The 23,110-nt window shown below is 38.8% G+C and overlaps 1 protein-coding gene and 1 pseudogene across 1 annotated transcript in view; one reads left to right on the top strand and one right to left on the bottom strand.

Moving 5' to 3' along the window:
* Window positions 1-23,110, top strand: part of SCN8A (sodium channel, voltage gated, type VIII, alpha subunit) — a 177,177-nt gene that overhangs the window by 33,834 nt on the left and 120,233 nt on the right. Inside the window, exon 2 of the mRNA XM_008566139.1 lies at window positions 17,404-17,733. Coding sequence (XP_008564361.1) covers window positions 17,458-17,733 — 276 coding nt within the window. The 5' untranslated portion in view covers window positions 17,404-17,457. The remainder of the gene's footprint in view (window positions 1-17,403; window positions 17,734-23,110) is intronic.
* Window positions 5,102-7,440, bottom strand: LOC103585241 (annotated as a pseudogene).

The following is a 23,110-nucleotide window of genomic DNA, read 5'->3' as shown; positions in this document are numbered from 1 at the left end:
ACTCATCGAAGTGTAAGTGAGGCTTCTGAATTTGGTCAGTAGAATATCCTCTTGTAACCATTTAGTGGATTTGCCCTGCTATCCATTGGCAATTGATTGAGCAAGTGAAGAGAAAAATTCATACAAGCCTGACGTAGTCTTTGTGGTTCCTGTATCCAGACCTCTTAGCCACACTGAAGGCTAGGTGGCCTCAAAGCTTTTGATTTGGAGCTCCATGCTGCTTTAATGCCTTCTAGTTTGACCCAGTTTTGGCATCTTTTTTGCCCAGGAAAGCAACCTGGTTGCTTGAGTAGCAAAACACCGTGTGAGTTGTCAGTTCTCCCGCTGTCATTAAAAGTCTTTGTCCTGGCCGGCCTGGTGGCGCACTGCTATAGTGCACCGCTTGGGAGCGTGGTGGCGCTCCCGCCGAGGGTTCGGATCCCACATACAGACCGGTTCCCGCTCACTGGCTGAGCGAGGCGCGGGAGCAACACTGAGGGTTGCGATCCCGTTGCTGGTCCCGGTCTGGTACGGGGGCGACACTGAGGGTTGCGATCCGTTGCCGGACACAGAAAAAGACAAAAAGGAAAAAAAAAAAAAGTCTTCGTCCTGTTTGTAGAGCTTCTTTGGAGTAGGCTAGTACTTGATCTCAGTCATTATCAGATACTTCTTGGTCTGGGGAAAGAATGTGGACTTTTGGAGAGAGACTGCTTCCGGTTTGACCTTGGGAATTCATATTTTTTGTTTGAGTCTTTCTTTCTTGTAAAATGAAGCTGCCAATACCTGCCTAATTAGGTTGTTGAGAGATTAAAGGTAATGTTTATAAAGTACCTGGCAATATACATTATCATAATCTTCACAGGTATTACACCAACTTTGCAGAAAGGTCCATAACCGCGTTCATGTATTTTCGCATGTCCATTTCAAGGAAACTTTATTAGTGATCAGCCCCAGATCCATTGTTGTAAGAGTTGCCTGTTGAATTCTGGAATTGAAAAAGACCCGGTTGTTATTTTGTATGATAGTTTAGAGCCATCCTAACACTCTGCAGGGATGTCTACAAGTCATTCTGAGAGGAGTAAGGTGAATTTAAGGCTCAATCCCTGCTTCAACTAGAGCAGAAATGCTTTTGTCTGTATTACATGTTGACATTTCATATATGATTTCATTTGAAAAAGACTTCTATTAAATTGAGAAAAAAATCTTTAAAATTTCAATCCAACTTTCTGCCCATCCAATGCAGAAATCTACTTTATAACATGACTGAGAATGTGTCCTGATCTCAGTTTCTGAACTCTAAGCTTTCCAATGCCTGGCACATAGTAGCTACACAAGAAGTGCTTATTGAATGAATGAATTCTTGGTTGTGGTAGGGGTCAACTGAATAGTACTGGACCTTTGTTTTGGCCAAAGTGTGTGTTTTCATTCCTTTAGTCAACACATAATTATTTGATGATAGATCTGGGATCAGGACATCAATTTTTCTGATTTAAGCCTCTGTACGGCTTGAACTTGGGTAATCCTTTCAGAGAAGCCAACTTTGCTTAGTCTGTCAGAGTCCAGGGCAGCTAATTAATTTAGTTTAATGGACTCATAGAGCTGGATGAGATCTTAGAAGGACGCAGGGAAGGGGAGAGAGTAGTATAGTGAAGTGATTAAGAACACAGACCCTGGAGCCAAGCAGCTTGGTTTTGAATCTCACTGTGTGACCTTGAGCAAGTTACATAACCTCTTTGTGTTGTGCCTCAGTTTTCTCATCAGTAATATGGGATAATAACAATAGCTACCTCAGAGAATTGTTGGAAAGATCAAAAGAATTATATATAAAGCTCTTAGAACTGTGCCTAGTATGTAGATAGTGCTCCATATTAACTATTATTATTGGAAGTATTATTATCATTATTTACTAAGACCAATTTCATATGCATTATCTCATTTAACCCTCAGAGGAGGAAATGGAGGCTCTATAAATTTATGTAGTTTACCCAAGGTCAACTAGCTGGTAAATACAGAGCTGGCTCTATAAATTATTTCACCCACCTCTTTACTTATATAAATAAGACCAAGGTTTGGGTAGGTGAATTGATTTATGAAGGGCCACATGGCTTAATCATGGCCTAGAATTGTTTCTCTTTTGGGGGTATAGTAGAGATTTTGATCTGATGTCATAAGTTAAAAAAAAAAAATCTCCATAGCAAAGGTGATGTCAGCCATCCAAAACTATTTTTTACTGGAAATTGTCAAGCCTTGTAGAAGCATGTGGGTGACAGTCTTGCTAATTATGGAAAGCAAAAACCTCTTAATTCTCATTATAGTCAAGTGCCATATTTTTGAAGATGGCAAAGATAAGTCCGGCTGGGTCTTGTGACTTAACTTTTGAATTCTATGTGATATGCAAAAAGTATATGCGGACCAAAGAAATATGGCCCCATGCTGTTATTGATGTTATAGTTCACACCTTCATCCTCAGTTGTGAAAGCTGTCATGTCTAGCAAGCATTTCCCGCATTTTGTTCACTGGCAAGAGTGAAATCATCTTCATCCCTCAGTTGAACTTGCAAGTGTGCATATGACTGTATGTAGTCTATAACGTAGTAGAGATGTCTACAACTTGCCTACATTTGTCTTTTGTACACATGATATATTGATACTCCTTAACTACCTTTTATACCAACATTTGGACTTTTTTGTATCAATTGGAAAATGAGCATTTATAGTGTTTAGTGTCACTGCCCATCAAAATTTATTTCCACAGTGATTTCATCTTTTTTCATCAGAATTTATGCAATTATTTGAAGAATTTTATTTTTATTTTATAAAGATTAAGTGGAATGGAAAAAATTAAACTGGTGGTACAAGTGGTATTAAGAAATAATATTTGCTGTGCACTTCCTACATGTCGGACACTGTATTAAGCTCTGTACTTTCTTTGTCATTTAAGTAGGTCTCATAGTTGTTATACAGTTGAGACAGAACTGGAAACCATTGGATTTTTGGTCAGAAGCAGTGAATCTCTAACCCAAATCATGTACTCAGTGGAGTTAAGTTGGTTAACTGTGTCTAATTGTAAAGGAAAAGAATAACGTGAAATACTAAATGTGTGGATTTTTTTTTGCCTTCGTTATAATTAGGAATTTTATAATTTCTCAGTGTATACAGCTACTTCCTCCCTCTTTCCCAACCATATTCCTTCACACAGAGAGATTTTTCCTGTTCCCACTATGCCCAATAAATGTTTATGGGAGAACGTGTAAAGTGAGTTTCTCATTTAGGCTCTAGAGTAAGTACCTAGAGGCCTGTCTTTAGATATTTACGATAAAACAGAGTTTCCTAAATGATTTGGTCCTCCTAGACATATAAGCACCTATTAACTGGCATTTCTTTCCTAGATGTTTTAGTTCTCTGGAAAACCTGAGAACCAATTTAGTGGAAAATAAGACAACCTCTGCTCTGATCTTATTCATGGGGACAAAAGGAGGGGACCAAATACCTGCAGAGAGGAAAGTCTCAATATTACTATGAAAAGAATGTATAGGAAAGTGAGGGTAAAATCTAATGTGCATGTTGAAACTGAGGCAAAAAGAAGTAGAGAATCACTGATGACAAAAATAAAACCCTTTTCTACTGGATTAATCAGTGTTCAGCAGGTTTCTTTTCAGCAGGACTTTTCTGAGCCTCTAATAACTAGTGTTGTTATTCTAGGACTGGTGTTCCCAGAAACACCTTAGGGAATAGTACATTAGTCTGTGGAATGCCACTAATGGATTTTTAACAAAGGAAGTTAATTGATTAGAATTGTATCTTAGGAAAATCATTCTTGGGGCAGGTAGACTGAAATGGAATGAAACTGAAGGCAGTGAGACCAGGTAGATGGTTGCTATGGTAACTAAACAAAAAGTGACAAGAGACTAAGGTAGGGGCAGGCACACTTCTTCTGGAAAGGGTCAGATGGACTCTGACCCTTTTCTTCATTTTGGGCTGATGGACCCTGCCCAGAGAAATTGGATACATTTAAAATCTTTACAATCATTGGTTTTGATTTTATTTGAATAGGATAAATTCTTTTTTAAAATTTCATTTGTTCTATAATAAAACACAAAGCTGTTACTTTCCCCTGCCCTTCATAACATGTACTAAAGTCTAAGCATATGGAAATGACACCTGTGAACAGCAAAATGGACACGGGGCTTTGTGGATCACTGAAACACAAAGCTTCCGACTGCTCCTCTTCTAAAAAAGGCATTAAAAATATCTCTCTTAGGGGATGTCAAGTATACTTCATTTCACTAAATTAGGGCATTACTCAAAATGATAAGCATTGTCTGCTGCTCACCTTAATTCTTCCTTGGATAACTGACCTGTAAACACTCATAGCTCATTTGATGTTTCAACTGGGAAACCAAGGTGGACTTGTATAGATATCACTGTAGTCACGGGAAAAACCCACGATGGGCTGGCACTGCACAGATGACCATAACCTTTTCTCAAAATAGCAGCAAAACAATAATGCCTAATATTTATATAGTTTAAAATCCTCAGATGAAGTTAAACAGAAACCCCACAAACATCTGTGACCCAAAATAATGAGAAGTCTCAGGTCCCAGAATCTCTTGTCCAGGCAGTACTTACAGAATTGTCAGTTCAACGTTTTATTTTCAAGAATAAGAATAAGAAATCCATAGTCCGGAGATCTACTATAAGGAGCTGCTGATAAAATATGTTTATAAGTTTTAAGACTCTTCCTTCAGGTTGTTGTATTTTCTGGAGCTGTCTACACGTATTACTTTGCCTCAGGATTTTCACATTACTTATAGGATGTCTATACATTAGGAGTCTTCATATGACTTTAAAATATTTGTTAAAACTGAAAACTTTCTTGTGTTTTTCACATTTACAGGTTTTTGATCCAGTGTGCTTTCTTACATAGGGGCCAACTGAAGACTTCTGCACATGCTTTTATTCAAGGGGTTTCTTCTCTGTGTGTTCTTTTATGGCTTTGAATTGAACTGACATGACTAAAGCCTTTCCCACATGCTTAACATTTATACGGGATCTCTCCACAATGCATTCTCATGTGTGCTAGAAAGGTTGTGTGATAATGAAAGCTTTCTCACATCATTTATTTAGGGCTTCTCTGCAGTGTGAATTTTTTCGTGTCTGTAAAGGAAGTTATATGACTGAAGGCTTTACCACATTGTTTACATTTATAGGGTTTCTCTCCAGTGTCTGTTCTTTCATGTATTGGAAATAAACTACAATGAGCAAAGGCTTTCCCGTACACCTTACATTTATAAGTTCCATCTCTTGTGTTTTCGAATGCTTCAATGGGAACTGAAGGCTTCCCCACATTCCTTACATTCATAAGTTTTCTCTCCAGTATGAGTCTTTTCATGTTTTCAGACAGAACTGGAATAACTGAAAGCTTTTCCACATTTCTTACATTCATAGAATTTTTCTCCAGTGTGAGTCCTTTCATATTTTCGAATAGAACTGGAACAAATGTAGGCTTTCCCACATTCCTTACATTCATAGGGTTTCTCTCCAGTGTGAGTTCTTTCATGTCTTTGAAATGCACTAGGAGCACCAAAGGCTTTCCCACACACCTCACATTTATAAGGTCCATTTTGAATGTGTGTTATCATGTGTTTTCAAGCACTTTTGAGACAAATAAATACTTTCCCACATTCGTTACTTTCATAGGGCTTCTCTTCAGTGTGAGTCCTTTCATGATATCGAAAATGACTAGAACAACTAAAGGCTTTACCACACTGCTTACATTGATAGGGTTTCTCTCCAGTGTGTGATCTTTCATGCATTCGAAATAAACTGCAATAAGCAAAGGCTTTCCCACACACCTTATATTTATTAGGTCCATCTCCAGTGTGCAGTATCACGTATCTTCGAATGCTTACGAGAGAAATGAAGATTTTGCCACATTCCTTACATGTATATAGATTCTCTTCATATTCCTGATACTCATATGGTTTGTGACCAGTGTGAGCCCTAAAGTTCCTGTTAAGGGATGAAATGACACATGCAGTCTTCTCCACACACACTACTTTCCCTTGGTTTTACTCCAGGAGGAGTTTTCTTGTTCTGATGGCAATCTGGAATCTGGCTGAAGATTTCTCTATACTGAGTACCTTCTTTACTTTCATAGACTCTCTCTACCATATAACTTCTTAGATTTGTCCTGGGATTTTTGTACCGATCTTCAATGTTCTAGTCTTCCCATTCTTTTTCATTTCTCAGTTTCCAGGTGTCCTGGTGTCCTCCCTACTGCCCCTGTGGCCCCTGCAGTTAACAGCACCACAGGGGCAGTGGCAAAGCCACATGGGGCATCTGGGAGCAGCCAGAAAGGATCCCAAAATAAGATGAATTCTTACCTAAGAATCTTTCTTAACATTTTTAGATCAAAATATCCAAGTACTCAAAGTATAAGAGGTTCACAAATATCTCCTGATAGTATACGTATTGTGGTTAATCTTGCATTTATGTCCATATTAGACCTCTTTCAAAATGTTCTATAAACAGGTCCTACAAAGTGTTTTTGTGGGAAGACATATACAGGGGTACTTCAAAAAGTTTGTGGAAAAGCGCAATTAAAAAGATAATGCAAATCTTTCCATGAACTTTTTGAAGACCCCACATATGTAAGTCAACAAAGAGTGACTATCTCAAAAGGATTAGGAGAGACCAGTGATTGAGAATCAGAGGCGAATAGATCAGCTTTGGGTAATTTCATGGGTGTGAGGCTTTGGAATAACAGACTTCAGAAGTGGCCTCACTAGGTGGGAATCCAGTGAGACAGAAGGATGTACAGGGTGGCTCTCAGCTAGCATGGATGCTGACATTCCCCAGGGTGAGAAGTGGTCATAAGACCTGGTAGGAGGGAGAGCCAGATCTTGATGTTATCAAGAGAGGCTTAAGACTGCAGTTTTTCGTGTTTAAAATGATTAAGGTGTGACAAAATTGTTTTTATTTCAATTTCTAGAACTGTTATAGATTTTCCCAAAATGAAATCTGTAAACGACAAAGTAGAGAATTGGCAGCCTAGCAACGAGTTGTCGTTGGAGGAAGGAGGAGCCCAGGGAGTGGGACATTGTAAACTATCCATCTGGCTGCATTTCTTCTCTATGATAAGAGCCACCCACCTTCCTCCCAGTACAGAGCTGCTCCTCTGGCTAATTCCAAATGAGCTATATATCAACATGCAAAGAGTTGGCATGCAGTCCTCAGAGTCTAGCTATAGTTCTGTATCAAGCTTCTCTTCTTTTTGATTCTTCTTATTAAATCTTTCCTTTGAGCTTCAGAACCACATATCCTGCTGCCTGTTTGACATTTGGATGTACCAAAGCACCTCAGACACAGCTTGTTCAAATGTGAAGTTGTTATCTTAACCCCAGAGCTACGCATTGCATCTTATTCCCTGTCTCAGTGAATTTCACTACCTTCCACCCATTTACCCATGATAAAAATTTGGGCATCTTCCTTGGTTTTCCTTCTATCTTACCTACCGCCTTTAATTAGTCAACAGGACTGGTCAGTACGTTATCCCTACTGTTGTCTGGTTCAGGCCATCATTATCTCTCAACTGAATTGCGATAACAGTCTTCTGCCTGGTCTTCCTCGCTTTGATCTTGTTCCTACCACATCTGATTCCTCCTCCTCCCCCACTCATTCTGTACACTGTAGCTGGAATAACCTACCTAAAATGTAACTTTGATCAGTTTTTCCCCTATTTAAAAGCTTTCAATATCTGCTATTGCCTTCAGAATAATATCAAATCTCCTCCCCATGATAACAGGGCTTTGCCTTCCTGATGTGGCACCTACTTATCTGTCAGCTAATTTTCTGAAATCCACTTACACCGAACTGTCTGCACAACCCAAGTGGCTTGATTTCTGTTGTCTGTAGTCTCTTGAATATGCTGTCCCTTCTTCCTACAAGCTCTAAACATTTTTTTGCCATCCCCCATACCACGAGCCCCATCAATCAGGCTTTAGCTAAGATGTCACTTTCTCCAGGAAAACTTCCCTGATCTCACCTTGGTTAGGTGTCATGCTTATATATTTTTGTAAAAGCCTTATTTTACTTTGTTGGAGGATTTATCATACTTTACTTTGCCTATTTACTTGTCTACTACCCCAGAAGATAGCAAGGTCCCTGAAGACAGGTATGAGCTATCTTGTTCATCAGAGTATAGTTAACTTCGTATAGCATACATTATACGAAGTTATACGAATTACATGTTGACATTTCATATATGATTTCATTTGAAAAAGACTTCTATTAAATTGAGAAAAAAATCTTTAAAATTTCAATCCAACTTTCTGCCCATCCAATGCAGAAATCTACTTTATAACATATATAGTGGGGGGGGGGGAGCATAGTAAATTTTTCTCTCTCTTTTTAAAAAAAATTGTGATAAAATATTCATAACGAAATTTACCGTTTTAACCATTTAAGTGTACATTTCAGTGACATTAGGTTACATTCACATTGTTGTGCAACCATCTCCATCATCATCTCCAGAATGTTTTCATCATCCCAAACTGAAACTCTGTGCCAATTAAAGCATAACTCCCCATTGTATCCTCCCCTCAGCCCCTAGTAACCACTATTCTACTTCCTGTCTCTAGGTATTTTACTGTTCTAGGTACCTCATGTAAGTGGTACCATGCAATATTTGTCCTTTTGTTTCTGATTTATTTCACTTAGCATAACATTTTCAAGGTTCATCCATATTGTAGCATGTGTCAGGATTTCCTGCCTTTTTAAGGCTACATAATATTTCATTATATCTATATATTGCATTTTGTTTATCCATTCATCCATTTGTGTATACATTCATGGACACTTGGATCGTTTCCACCTTTTGGCAATTGTGAGTAATGCTGCTGGGAACATGGGTGTACAAATATTTGTTCAAGTCCCTGCTTTCAATTCTTTTGGAATTGCTGGATCTTATGATAATTCTATGTTTAATTTCTTTGAGGAACCACCATACCATTTTCCATAGTAGCTGCCCTATTTTACATTCCCACCAGCAGTGCACTAGAGTTCCCATTTCTCCACATCCTCAGTACTTGCTATTTTCTTTTTTTTTTTAAGTAAGAAATCTTGTTTTGTTTTTTAATATAATAGCCATCCTAATGGTTGTGAAGTGATACCTAATTTTGATTTTTGACTTGCATTAACCTAATGATTAATGATGTTGAACATCCTTTCATGTGCTTACTGGCCATTTTTATATCTTCCTTGGAGAAATGTCTATTGAAGTCCTTTGTTCTTTAACTGGGCTTTTTTTTGTTGTTGAGTTATAGGAGTGTTGAACATCCTTTCATGTGCTTACTGGCCATTTTTATATCTTCCTTGGAGAAATGTCTATTCAAGTCCTTTGTTCTTTAACTGGGCTTTTTTTTGTTGTTGAGTTATAGGAGTTTTTTTATATATTCTGGGTATTAATTGTTTATCAGATATATGATTTGTGAATATTTTCTCCCATTCTGTGAGTTGCCTTTTCACTCTCTTGATAGTAGTAATGCTACTACTTTAATGCACAAAAGTTTTTATTTTGATGAAATCTGATTTACCTATTTTTTGCTGCCTGTGCGTTTGGTGTCATATTCAAGAAATCATTGCCAAATCCAATATCATGAACCTTTTCCCCTGTGTTGTTTTTCTAAGAGCTTTATAGTTTTAGCTCTTAGATTTTGGCCTTTGATTTATTTTGAGTTAATTTTTATATGGTATAAGTTAAGGATCCAACTTCATTCTTTTGCATGTGGATATCATTTTCCCAGCATATTTTATTGAAAATACTGTCCTTTCCCCACTGATTGGACTTGGCACCCTTGTCAAAATTATTTGACCATCTATGTGAGGGTTTATTTCTGGACTTTCTAATCTATTCTATTGGTCTATATGTCTGTCTTTATGCCAGTACCAAACTGTTTTGATTATTTGTAGTAAGTTTTTATATCACAAAGTGTGAGTCCTCCAACTTTGTTCAAGTCTCAGACGTGATTTTAATACTACTGTGCTTGCTATTTTTTTATTTGATCCTCCTGCCAACATATTTTCTTGTGTACCCTTGCCTAGAGTATTTCTTTTAACAGCTCCTAGATGACTTCTCTTCCATTAATCCCTATTATAACCTCACTTCAATGCCAGTTTTCTTTCCCCTTTCCACTCTGTATTAATCCATTTCTGTTGCTTATAACAAAATACCTGGAACTGGATAATTCATAAGAAAATGAGATTTATTGCTTACAGTTTCAGAGGCTGGGATGTCCAAAGTCCAGGGAACATATCTGGTGAGGTTCTTCTTGGTGGTGGCTTTACAGCAATGCAGGGGCTCACATGGAAGAAAATGGTGGAGCAGAGAGATAGATAGTTCCTCACACACTCTCCTTTTAAAGCCCTAAGAACCATGCCCACTATTCCAAGAATAGATCAATCCATTCACGAAGGTGCAGTCCTCACAATCCAATCACCTCTCCAAGGCACCATCTTTCAACTATCATGATAGGATTTCCCACCCTCTTAATGCTGTCACAGTGGGGACCACACCTCCAACACAGTAAACTTTTGGGGAACACAATTCAAGCTTCAATAACTTTGGGGGGACATTCAATCCATAGCACAACCCATATGCCTTAATTTGGATTCTTCATTATTTGTGTGTGTCCAGGCCACAGCTGACATTTTAAGGTCTTAACCCTCTTGGACAATGGAGAATAGAAAGCCCCAGCCATCTGTTGGCTTCAGCTTTAAGTCTAGTTCAATCTCTTGGAATTCTCTGGGCCAAAAGTCTCTTTTATCGTTCCTTTATTATCTGGGCTGGCTGTGTCATCTTTAGTACTACAGGAAGACAAACAGTGAGATAGTAATGGTGTGATGGACAAGGTGCATTGACTAAGAGACCGTGTGGTTAAATGAAAAGAGCATTATATTGGAAACCAAGAAACCTGGGTCATAGCTCTGCATGTGTCACTAATTGGCAGTTAGACAACTCATCCTCTCCTACTTAACTTGCAGTTGAGGAATGTTGTGCTAGATGATCTCTAAGTTCTTTATAAATCTAAAAAGTTTACTTTTACTTTTTGTAAGATAATTTCTTCAGAAAGAGGAGGCATTTGAGTTGATTTTAATGGATGAACAGAGCTTAGTAAGAAAGAAAGGCTTCAGGAGGTTAAAACAAGAAAACAAAAGTATATTTAGTAGTCAATGAAAGTGGCAGTGACCAGACATTTTATTAAGTGGTGCTAGGTCAGTTGTATATCCATGCAGGAAAAAATGAATCTTTACCTCTACCTTACACCATATACAAAAATCAATTCTATGTGGTTTGCAAGTCTAAATGAGAAAGGTAAAACAATATAGCTTCTAGAATAAAACATAGGAGAATACCTGCATAACCTTAGGATAGGCAAAGATTTCTTAAACAGAACAAAAAAGTACTAACATGAAAGAAAATATTAATAGATTGGATTTCAGTAAATTTAAGAACTATTGTTTATCAAAAGACAACATTAAGAAAGTAAACAGTATGGAAATATTTTAAATATATCTGACAGACAACTTGTATGGATAATATGTAAAGAATTTCCCCAAACAAGTAAGAAAAATGTAGATAACGTAATAGAAAAAAGTGGGCAAAGACTTAAATCAGCTCTTCACAAAGGAGAATATCTAAATGGCCAATGAATCTATTGAAAGGTACTCAATACCAGCAGACAAATACAAATTAAAACTATAGTGAGCCAATAAACACATGAAAAAAATGCACTAATATCATTAGAGAAATGTAAATCAAAACCACAATGAGTTACAACTTTATTCCCACTAGGATGGCTGTAATTAAAAAAAGAAGAAGAAAAGAGAAAGTAATAAGCATTGTCAAGGACGTGGAGAAATTGTAACCTTCTTAGGTTGCTGGCTGAAATGCAGTATGGTTCAACCATTGTGGAAAACAGTTGGGTAGTTCCTCAAAAAAATTAAACATACAATTACCATATGACCCTGCAATTTCACTCTTAGATATATATTCAGAAGAATTGAAAATAGGTACTGTATTAGTCTGTTTTATGTTGCTTATAACAGGATACATGGAACTGGGTAACTATAAGAAAAATGAAATTTATTGCTTACAGTTTCTAAGACTGGGAAGTCCAAAGTCCATTTGGTGGTGGTGACAGTGACCCAGGGATCTCACACTGCAAGATGGTGGAAGCAGAGAGAGCAGAGAGAGCAAGAAAGAAAGACTCTCCTCTTCTTTTAAAGCCCTTAGAACCACGCCCTTGACCACCATTTTTAATCTATTCACTATGGCATGGTTAATGAAATTTATTGCTTACAGTTTCTAAGACTGGGAAGTCCAAAGTCCATTTGGTGGTGGTGTCAGTGACCCAGGGATCTCACACTGCAAGATGGTGGAAGCAGAGAGAGCAGAGAGAGCAAGAAAGACAGACTCTCCTCTTCTTTTAAAGCCCTTAGAACCACGCCCTTGACCACCATTTTTAATCTATTCACTATGGCATGGTCCTACAATCCAATCACCTATTTAAGGCTCCACCTTTCAATTACCGTAATAGGATTTCCCACCCTCTTAACAGTCACAGTGGGGGCTAAGATTCTAATACGTAAACTTGGGGGACACAATTCAAACTTCAGTGAGTTTTGGGGGGACATATATCAGTCCACTACAGGTACTAACACTAGTACATGTGCAACACTCTCATAATAGCCAAATGGTGGAAAGAACCCAAATGTCTGTGAATGGATGAATGGATAAACAAATTACGGTAGATACATTTAGCAGAATATTACTTATCCGTAGGAAGGAATGAGTACCTGTACATGCTACAATGTGGATGAACCTTGAAAACATTATGCTAAGTGAAGAAATCAGACACAAAAGCTCACATTTATATGATTACATTTATATGAAATATTCAGAATAGATAAGTCAATACAGACAGAATATTGATTGATGGTTACCAGGAGATGGGGGAAGTGGAGAGGGAATGTAGAGAAACTGCTTAAGGGTAAGGGGTTACTTTGGAGTGATGGAAATGTTTTGAAACTAAATAGTGGTGGTAGTTGTGAATGTATTAATTGCCACTAAATTGTTCACTTTGACATGGTTAATTTTAAATATAATTAAATTTTAACCTCAATAAATTTTTTTAAACTATGAGCTATATGTAGTGTGTGTGTGTGTGTGTGTGTGTTAACTCCCACCAGAATGGGTAAAATTAAGAAGACTGTAATTTCCAAGTGTTGGTGAGGATATGGAGCAACTGGAACCCTCTTATATTGCTGGTAGGAATATCACTAACTCTAAATATATACCAAAAAGAAATGAGTATGTATGGCCATCAAAAGACATATACAAGAAAGTTCTCAGCAACCTTCATTCATAATAGCTTAAAACTATAAATGCCTATCAAAGTACAATGGATAAGAAAATTGTGCTACATTCAAACACGGAATACTACACAACAATAAAAAGAATGAACTACTGCTGTGTACATAACAAAGATGAATTTCGCAGAAATAGTGTTGAGTGAAAGAAGCCAGACCCAAAGAGTACATTTTATTCTACTTATATGAAGTTCAAGAAAAAGCAAAAATAATCTGTGGTGATAGATATCAGGGTAGCCTTTGCTGGGGGTAGTTATTGACAAGGGAGCTCAAGAGAGCCATCTGGGGTGCTGGAAATAAATCTTAATATATCTTGATCTGAGTGGTGGTTACACAGATGTACACATATGTACAAAATAAGCTGTGCTCTTAAGGTTTGTGCGCTTTATTGTATTATGTTATGCCTTGAAAAAAACTAGAAAAACAACAGTCATCAGAGCAGATGTTCTTACAGGGAAGCAGTAGAAGAGGATATTTGAGAAACGAGAGGATATTTAGAAGGCCTTGAATGGCAGTGAAATAGCAGAAATTTGGAATCAGTCTTATAAATGGTAGATTATAAGGAAAGCAGGTTTTTAGGGAAAGTGATCTTTGGAGATGTGCCTGGTGGACTGAGGACTAGTCCACCAGTGGGGAAACTTGTAATAAGACCTGAATTAGTGCAGGACTGTTGAAAATGGAAACTGTGAAGGAAGAATTGTTAAGGCTGGTGACTGGTTGGGTGTGGACAGCAAAGGAGGACTGGGCAGAGATGATGAGGTTCCATGTTAGATGGCTGGAAAAACGATGGTCCCGGTAACAGAAATAAGAAAGCCAGGAGGAGGAGTTGGTTTTGGAACTAAGATAAGTGGTTTTAAATGCTTTAATTTTGAAGTGGTGGCAAGTCCCCTTGAGACAACTGTGAGACTCAGAAGAGAAGTCAGGGCTGGTGAAAGAAATCCGAAAATCACCTGTGTGTGGATTATCTTGAGTAGAAGAGATCCCTAAAAGAAAGAGTGTAACAGAAATTTCAGAAGGCCAGCACTTAGGAAAGGAAGAGGTGATTGGAGACTGCAGCTGTGGTTAGAACCAGGATAACATAGTGTCACTTAAGCCAAACAAAGAGAGAGTGGGGGATGAAGATGTAATGGGAGAAGATACAGGAAGGAAAACAAAAGACTGAAAAAGGGATGGAGAGCAAGAATAACTGAGGGGACTTGGCCTTGGAGAAAGAGGAGGAAACAGGATCTGAAAGCAAAAGCATAGGACTTATCTGTGGACTGCTGTGAACAACCCAGTGCCTGCAATTAGATCACAACAGTTAGTCAACATCTTTAATGACTTATTTGCACAGTGTTGTTTGTCCTCTGAGTAGGAACAGAGTGATTTAGGATTAAGAATGAGGGGGCCGGCCCAGTGGCGCACTGGATAGTGCGCCGCTTGGGAAGCGCTGCCGCGCTCCCACCCGAGGGTTCGGATCCCACATACAGACCGGTTCCCGCTCACTGGCTGAGCGAGGCACGGGAGCAACACCGAGGGTTGCGATCCCGTTGCCGGGCCCCGGTCCGGTGTAGGGGCAACACTGAGGGTTGCAATCCGTTGCCGGACACGGAAAAAGACAAAAGACCAAAAAAAAAAAAAAAAAGAATGAGCACAGATGTAGGAGCCAAGGAGTCCCAGGTATTTGGTCTCATTATGGGTTCCAGGTATAATCCTATTCTCTATGAAAGGGATGCAGAAGTTTTAGACCTCTGGGAGTCTATATGCTATATGGTATAATTCAACAATGATTAAGTGCCAAAACAAGTGTATATAGGGTGTTTTGAATCCTGACTTTGTTGAATCCTGACACAGCTGATTTTATAGCTGTGTAACTTTGGACAAGTTACATTAGTTCTCTGTGCCTCTGTTTCTTCATCTGTTAAAAGGTGATGATAATAATATCTACTTCATATCTTGTTCTAGAGATTAAATTAGTTAACACAAGGAGGATGCTTGAAACGATGCTCGAAACATAGTACGCAATAAATGTTAGCTAAGATCATGATGGCATACAGAAGGGAAAACAGTAAAGGCTGGATTTGGTGGGAAGGATTTGTGGGGGAGTAGGGATTTATAGGGGGGCAATGCAGAGATAGATGGAGGAAAGGAATGAGGCAAATGAAATTCTAGGTTGGGGAAACCACTGTAAACAAAGTCTTGGATCAGTAAAGCCATAGCATTTCCTTGTTACTTAATGAACCCCACTATTCCTGTTAGAGTAATGGGAGATAGGATAGGATAGGAGGAAGATAACCAACATTTGCTATAATAAAAGAAATATGAGTTGCAGCATCAGAGCTCTTTGGTTGTGATTTTTATTCTAGCCCTGTGACTTTGGGCAAGTTGTTTATTCTCTTAGGACCCCAAGTTTTCTCATCTGTAAAATGGAATGGACTGGATCTGTAAAATCCCTCGCAGCTCTAAAATCCTATGCTTCTTACATGGGAATGATTTCTCTGACCCCACCATCTGTGGAACAGTGTTTCCTTGTGCAATGTGAAGCTAACTGGTCTGTGTGGGGGCAAACTGTGGTTCTGGCTTCCTTAGCCCCATGCTATAAGCGAGTGAGCTGATGAGCCTGCATAGAGACACTACACACTGTCTGGCAGCACTTAGCAATCATCACCCTGGGGAGATCTGGAATCTCAGCAGGTGGATTTATGGAAAGAGCCCTTGAGTATTTCACTCCCAAATAATTTAGAGCTAATTCTACTACTGTTCTCTTGAGGAACTTCAAATTTTATGTGTACTTGCCTTGAAGTGGACCCGGAGGGCTAAGTAGAAGGGGAAAGAACAATCTTTAGCCTTTTAATAATTTTCCTAGATTGTCCTTGTGGTGCTTACAAAACTAAAAGAAAAAAAGGATCACCCCTGGCATCAGGTGAACTGCCAGCACAGCCCTGAGGTCTTCATAGTAGACCCACGTCCTTTTGTGGCAGGAACTGAACAACTGTTGCTTTTGACACCAGGGATTCCTCCATTTCATGTCATGTATTTAAATAACCTAGGACTATGTATAAACATGAACGGAAATGGGCATTTCAAATACCGTGCTGAGAAATCATTGGCTCTCATGTGGTGTCACTTCACTTTTTATTGTAGAAGGGAATTTTGGTTGTGTATCTAGCCTCCCATGGAGCCTCTCTGGAGTCACAGGCCTTTCTGTGCTGCTCAGGCTGCAATGCTGCAGTGATGTTGCAGCAGAGGACATCTCTAGGATTCTGCTCCCATTGGCTTTTTCTCATTGTTGCTTAGTGGGAGGTACTTAGGGCAGTATCTGCCCTCTCCACAAAAAAGGTGCTTTGCGTTTGTCCATGGCAGGAGCTTGATCATTGAAGAAGATGGTTCCGGACCTTTATATTGGATAGATTTTACACAATTTGGTGAATTGAAAAATAACTTGAAATGGAAGAACTAAAACAAATGGAAGCTAATTTATCTTTATTTTGTGCCTCCAAAGTTTTGAAGGGTTTGTTTTGTTTTCAGAAACTGAAATTTGAGAAGAGTGACAATTCACCCTTGTGTTGCCCTTGATAGGAAGAGTATTCCTTGGGGAGTGGAGTTCCAGGAAAGGAAGGTGACTTGAGCATATAAGGACTCCAGAGCTACATATGCCCCTAGGTAATGTTAAGTATGCCTTATTAGTTTAGAATAGAAGTTCCTTTTAGGATTAGGGATATATCTTTTTTGTCGTATGTGGTCCCAAACAGTGAGTTGCATCTAAGTAAATGTAATAAATGCTAGCAGTTCAGGAGATTCCTATCTTTTGATCTCCCTCACTGATCATTCCTCTGAGGGGTGGTTATGAACATCACCTAGTCCATATTTTCTGAAGGGAGAAATAACCATGTTGTGGAAGAAGCTATGTGTTGCCAAGGACGAAGGTTGTGAATAAAGGTTGAGAGTGAGATAATTTAGTGTGGCCTCTTTTTAGAGCAGTGATTGATTAATGTCTTTGTTGCTGTTTCTCCAGAGCTGACCTGTCCTGGACGCAGCATAACTAACGAAGCTGCTGCAGGATGAGAAGATGGCAGCACGGCTGCTTGCACCACCAGGCCCTGATAGTTTCAAGCCTTTCACCCCTGAGTCACTGGCAAACATTGAGAGGCGCATTGCTGAGAGCAAGCTCAAGAAACCGCCAAAGGCCGATGGCAGTCATCGGGAGGATGATGAGGACAGCAAGCCCAAGCCAAACAGTGACCTGGAAGCAGGGAAGAGTTTGCCTTTCATCTATGGGGACATCCCTCAAGGCCTGGTTGCGGTTCCCCTGGAGGACTTTGACCCATACTATTTGACGCAGAAAGTGAGTTGGAGGAGGAGGAGCAGCTGCAGATACGCCTTTCCTAACAGGCTTAGGGGACCTGAGGGAGAAAGGACTGTGTCTTTTTGCCAAAGTTTGGATAAGTAGTTAACCTTTTGTTTCAGTTCTGGTTTATGGAAATCATTTTTCAGTTTATTTGCTGCTAAGGGTCTATTTTTGTGGGTCTCGGCAATTGTTAACTCTGTAGATAAGACTTCTGTTTTTGGCTCCAGGCCAGATCAGAAAAAGAGGACATAGATGAAATGGGAGAATTTAATAGAGCCCAAAAAAGATGGGATAGTAAAAGATGGTACAGCCCTATAGAATCTCTCTCACACACACATTCAGAACTATCTTTAAATGATGTTCCTATTGCAACAACAGAACCTCTTGTTAATATAGTGGAAATGATGGATTTGCTCTCTTGTCCAGCTCTTTTCGTGATATTAGAGCATAGTTGTTGGGGACAGGAATAGAACAACAGAATAAGGCAAACTGGGCCAGTGAGGAGAGACTGAACTATCTTTAAATGATGTTCCTATTGCAACAACAGAACCTCTTGTTAATATAGTGGAAATAATGGATTTGCTCTCTTGTCCAGCTCTCTTCGTGATATTAGAGCATAGTTGTTGGGGACAGGAATAGAACAACAGAATAAGGCAAACTGGGCCAGTGAGGAGAGACTCTAGGTCTTTGGCCTTGTTACACAGTCATTTGGATTGATTCTTGCAGCCCTGATTCTTGCAGGAGACTCAATTTTGTTATTCCTGCAAGTAGGGAGCACAGGTGAAAGAAATATCCATCTTCATTTGGCAAAGGGTTTTAAACTTCCCAAATATTTGACTCAGTCTTGGGTTTCTTTGTTGTGATTATCTTCTGAAACAAGGCAGCAAGTGGAAAAGCCTCCTGGATAATCCACCAACCAAGTCATTAGCCATTGAATCCTGAGGACTGACATCAGACACTGTTTAAGGGGACCCCTCATTTGACATATATCATTTAAAGAATTAGATTGATAGGTTTTTCCAGATTAGGGGGGAAATGGCTTTGTGTGATTATATGTTTACAGATATAAAATTTAAGTAAAACTGCCTTTGTTAACAATACTGCCCCTATAAACTTCCCTTAACCAAATTGCCTTTCAGTCTTTCAATTTTGGAAGAAATTTCAGATTTTTTGGTTTCATTCTGGAACAGAAGTAAGATTAGATCCATAGATTTCCTGACTTAGCTATAGTTGTATAGGCATTCTTAGTTCAGGATGACAAAAGCAGGTAAGATGTTCTCTATACAAAATGGTCCTTCACCTGTGTACTGCTCCAGCTCAGAACAGCTATGTAATAGAAAGTGGAACCAGCAGTCTGTATCTTCTGCTGAGAAATCTAGAAAGTTTGAGGAACAAAACATGGTATTATGTAGAGAACAGTAGACTGGAAGTAAGAAATTCTGACTCTATCATAATTCACCATATTATTCACATTTTTTTAGTATATGTGTAATCTAAGCAACCACAAATAATTTAGTGGGGGGAAGAAAGAAAGAAATGAAGAAAAAAAAACTTCTCAAAATTAATTCATGAGTTTTAGCAAGCCCTTCATCTCTCTGGGCCTGAAATATTTTTCCTACTCAAATGCAAATTAAACTTCATTTTTTTAAACTTGACTTAGGGTATGGAAAATATAGAGAGCTTTTAGTTGTCAGAGCCCAGTTTTCCTTTGTGTACCCTTTTCCATGGTTCCTACCCTATAGACAGCCTCTTTTTGTTCCCAGTGCCTCAGATTTCAATGGCTAGTCTTGGAAGTGAGGACTCACCAAAGAGAGCAGGTCTTTGGTCCTGATGGGTGTTATTCCTTGGATAGGCCAAATTGTTGACAGAACTCCATTAGGAGATTGGCTCTTCATGATAGAAAGTCAGACGTCAGCCTTTGGCCTCACCACAAGTGTAAATTGTTCCTGGAAAGGATAACTTTGATTGTATTTTTTGTGTGTAATTTTAAAAAAAAATTATTTTAACATACCACCATGTAGAAAAGTTCATAAAGCATAAATGTTTAGCTTAATGGTTATTATAAAGCAAACAAACTAACACCAGGCCAAGAAAGAACATTGCTAGCACTTCAGAAGTGTTAATTGTACGTTTAAATGACAGATTTTTCAGTTGATTAAAAATAATGTGCTCGCCCAAGTTTACTTATAGATCTTCACTGGCATTACTAATACTTTTGTAGGGGCAGCAAAACTCCACCTCCATCCTCTTAGGATCCCAGCTGGGTCTGAGAATTAAACTGACGTAACATTAGCAGGAGAAAAACCTAATACAAGGTTTACATGGCACGGGAGCTCTCATACAGAAATGAAGACTCAAAGAAGCAGTTAGGGTTGGTTACTTAAGTACTGAATTGGACAAAGAATAGTAAGTTGTTAAGAAGCAACTAAATGATGTGGGGAGGATTAAAAGATAAAGAGTTATTCTAACAAGGTGTGTACGGTTTTCACTGTCTCAGTTCCTCTTCCTTGAAGATAAGGGTGTTGACTTCCCTTTAGTATAGAGTCTTTCACAGGGGAATTTCATCTTCTGCTTTTAAGAAATAGCAGGAAGATCAAAGTGATCTTTTTGCACCTGCCATTTTTCAAGTGTCTTTAACTTACATAGTCAATAGGACAGAATAGCATATTTTAACTCCTTCACTTCTTACTAACTTAGGCCTTGTACTAGGCTTAATTAGCATGGCCTTCCCTACAAGGAAGCACACTGAGAAATTAACCCACAAATCAAAAAATCATAAGGGTAGAAATGACTTTAAGAGGATTTTCCTTGGCTGGCCGATTAGCTCAGTTGGTTAGAACGTGGTGCTGACAGCAAGGTCCAGGGTTTGATCACTGAACCCCCTAGCTACCCCCCCCCCCCAAAAAAAAAGACATTTCTTCCTGTTTGTTTTTCAAAAGCTGCCTTAAATAATTCTTGGCAAAATAGAATCTCTTTTCTTTGTGAAATGATACAAGTGGAATCCTTGATCTTTTCTTTTAGGTTTCATTTTCTAAGTGATTATTCATCTTTGGAACTCTCAGAAACTTGTTTCTCATTTCCTTTTCTCTTTCTTTTAAGTGGTAAGAGAGATCTAGATCCATGTTAGTAAAGTTCTAGTTTCATCCCATTGTGGATTTCATACTCCCGAGGGACACAGGGCCCCTAAGAGTTGTGCATCACATTTTCAAGATGCTGTTTGTTCTAGCTGGTGCTGGTTTGGCTATCATAAGTTTCTGAGATCTTTGTTCAGTGTCTCACTGACTTTTCCAGCTGTTCACTGCAAACAACTTAGATCACCCTCTCTTTGAATTGTCTCAGACCTCCCAATGCTACAACTTTGTATTTCCTTTGCATTTTAACGCCTCCTTTCTTTGGCTTTCTTGTTTTTTTAACCATTTGCTACAAATAACTGAATTTAAGGAACATTGAAATTTATTTATTTAATTTTTTAAAAAGATAATATATTTACATGGTTAAACATTCAAAAGTATTTGGAAAACGTTTCCATTTTACACCTGTCCCTCATCTGCCCACTTCCTATCTCCCTGCACAGGTAACCACTGATAGTAGTATAGTATCTTCCAGGTTTCTATATGTTTGTACAGCAAACACAAATATGTATTTTTTTTTTTTTTCCTTTTTGTCTTTTTTTGTGACCGGCAACGGATCGCAACCCTCAGTGTCGCGTCCGTACCGGACTGGGACCGGCAACGGGATCGCAACCCTCGGTGTTGCGCCCGCACCTCGCTCAGCCAGTGAGCGGCCGGTCTGTATGTGGGATCCAAACCCTCGGCGGGAGCACCGCCACGCTCCCAAGCAGCGCACTGTAGCAGTGCGCCACTGGGCCGGCCCCACAAATATGTATTTTAAGGAACTTGAATTCTTCTGAACATCTTTGTTCTTGGTTTTCATACTACTGTTTTCTTAAGCCTATTGATGTCTTAATTTTGTTATTTGTTTTCCCTTCTTTTATACTATGGGATCTTAAGTTTTATTAATGTCAATTCTCAATTCATTTCTCCATTTCCACCACTTTTTTTAGTGAATTAAGTCAAGGACTTTTTCTCTGTTTCTCAAAGTGTCTCTCTATCTTCACTACAAAATATGATGTCCATTGCTAAATAATAACTTGTTGAATTTTAAATGGCCATATATATTCCTAATAACTATCTTAAGTAGGCAGCAAGGAAGTCCATGGATTAAGTTGAAAGTCCTTCAGAGTTGACTACTACCCCTTTTCCCGTTTCTTAGAACTGATAATTGATGTATGTGTCCTTTTTGTTTAATGGGTATACACTGTTATAAGAAAGCCCTATAAACGAAAATCCAAATTATAGGATTCATTGATGTATCAAATAGGGCACATTCCTGTTGCATTAAAAATTATATATGGCTTCCCAAAGTTCAGTTTGCCTTCAACTTTTCATGTGTACCTTTTCCTGCAAAGAGGGATCCATTTAGAATCATAGAACATTACAATTTGGGAGCCTTAGACATCACATTATCTAGTAGTTTCCTCATTTTATAAATTTTATGAGGTGAAGTACTTTGTGAAAAGCGAACACCACTGTTGGTGGTAGAACCAGGACCAAAACTCAAGCTGCCTAACTCTCCATTCTTTACCACATATTTCTATTTCCCCACTTTTCTAATTTTTCATTAATTGACCCTTGGCTCAGTTTTTCTGAAGCTGGGCAGGCAAATGTAGAGAAAGAAAAATAAACTGCTTTTTAATTTACTCCCTATTAATCCCTGTGGTTTATTAACCCTTCTTAGGATGGAGTCTAAAAAGTGCAGTGCTAAGAGTAGTGCTTCTGGGGGGAAGGATGGTATTCGTGTTAGCCCCAGTATTCTATCTTCTCAAGTGGAGGAGCTCTGAGTTTTCCAGTAATCCTAGACAAGCTATTCCAGAGACTTGGGCTCATTTTCAGTACCACTACAATTGTTCAGGGGACATGTGATCTTGTGGCAATTTACTTAACCTCTCCACCTATTGTTACGTTTTAAAGGAAGATTCTCTCACTCACCACAGTCCACCCACCATAGTCTATCCCATCCTATACCAGACTGGTATAATGGAAAGAGCGCCTAACTGGGAATATAAAACCTTGGTTTTACTTCCGGCTTTGCCTCCTGTTTGCCCTTGGCCAAATCACTTAAATTCTCTGGGCTTCAATTTCCTTATCTACAGCATATACAAAGTAGAGTTGGACAAATATCTGTCTTTTATTTATTTATTTATTTATTTATTCGTGTCCGGCAACGGATCACAACCCTCAGTGTCGCGCCCGTACCGGACCGGGACCGGCAACGGGATCGCAACCCTCGGTGCTGCGCCCGTACCGGACCGGGA

The sequence above is a fragment of the Galeopterus variegatus genome, unplaced genomic scaffold (genome assembly GCF_000696425.1).
Source record: "Galeopterus variegatus unplaced genomic scaffold, G_variegatus-3.0.2 Scaffold224, whole genome shotgun sequence".
Taxonomy (NCBI): Eukaryota; Metazoa; Chordata; class Mammalia; order Dermoptera; family Cynocephalidae; genus Galeopterus; species Galeopterus variegatus.
The sequence above is the reverse complement of the archived record's forward strand: the minus strand, read 5'-3'. Positions and strand labels throughout refer to the sequence as shown.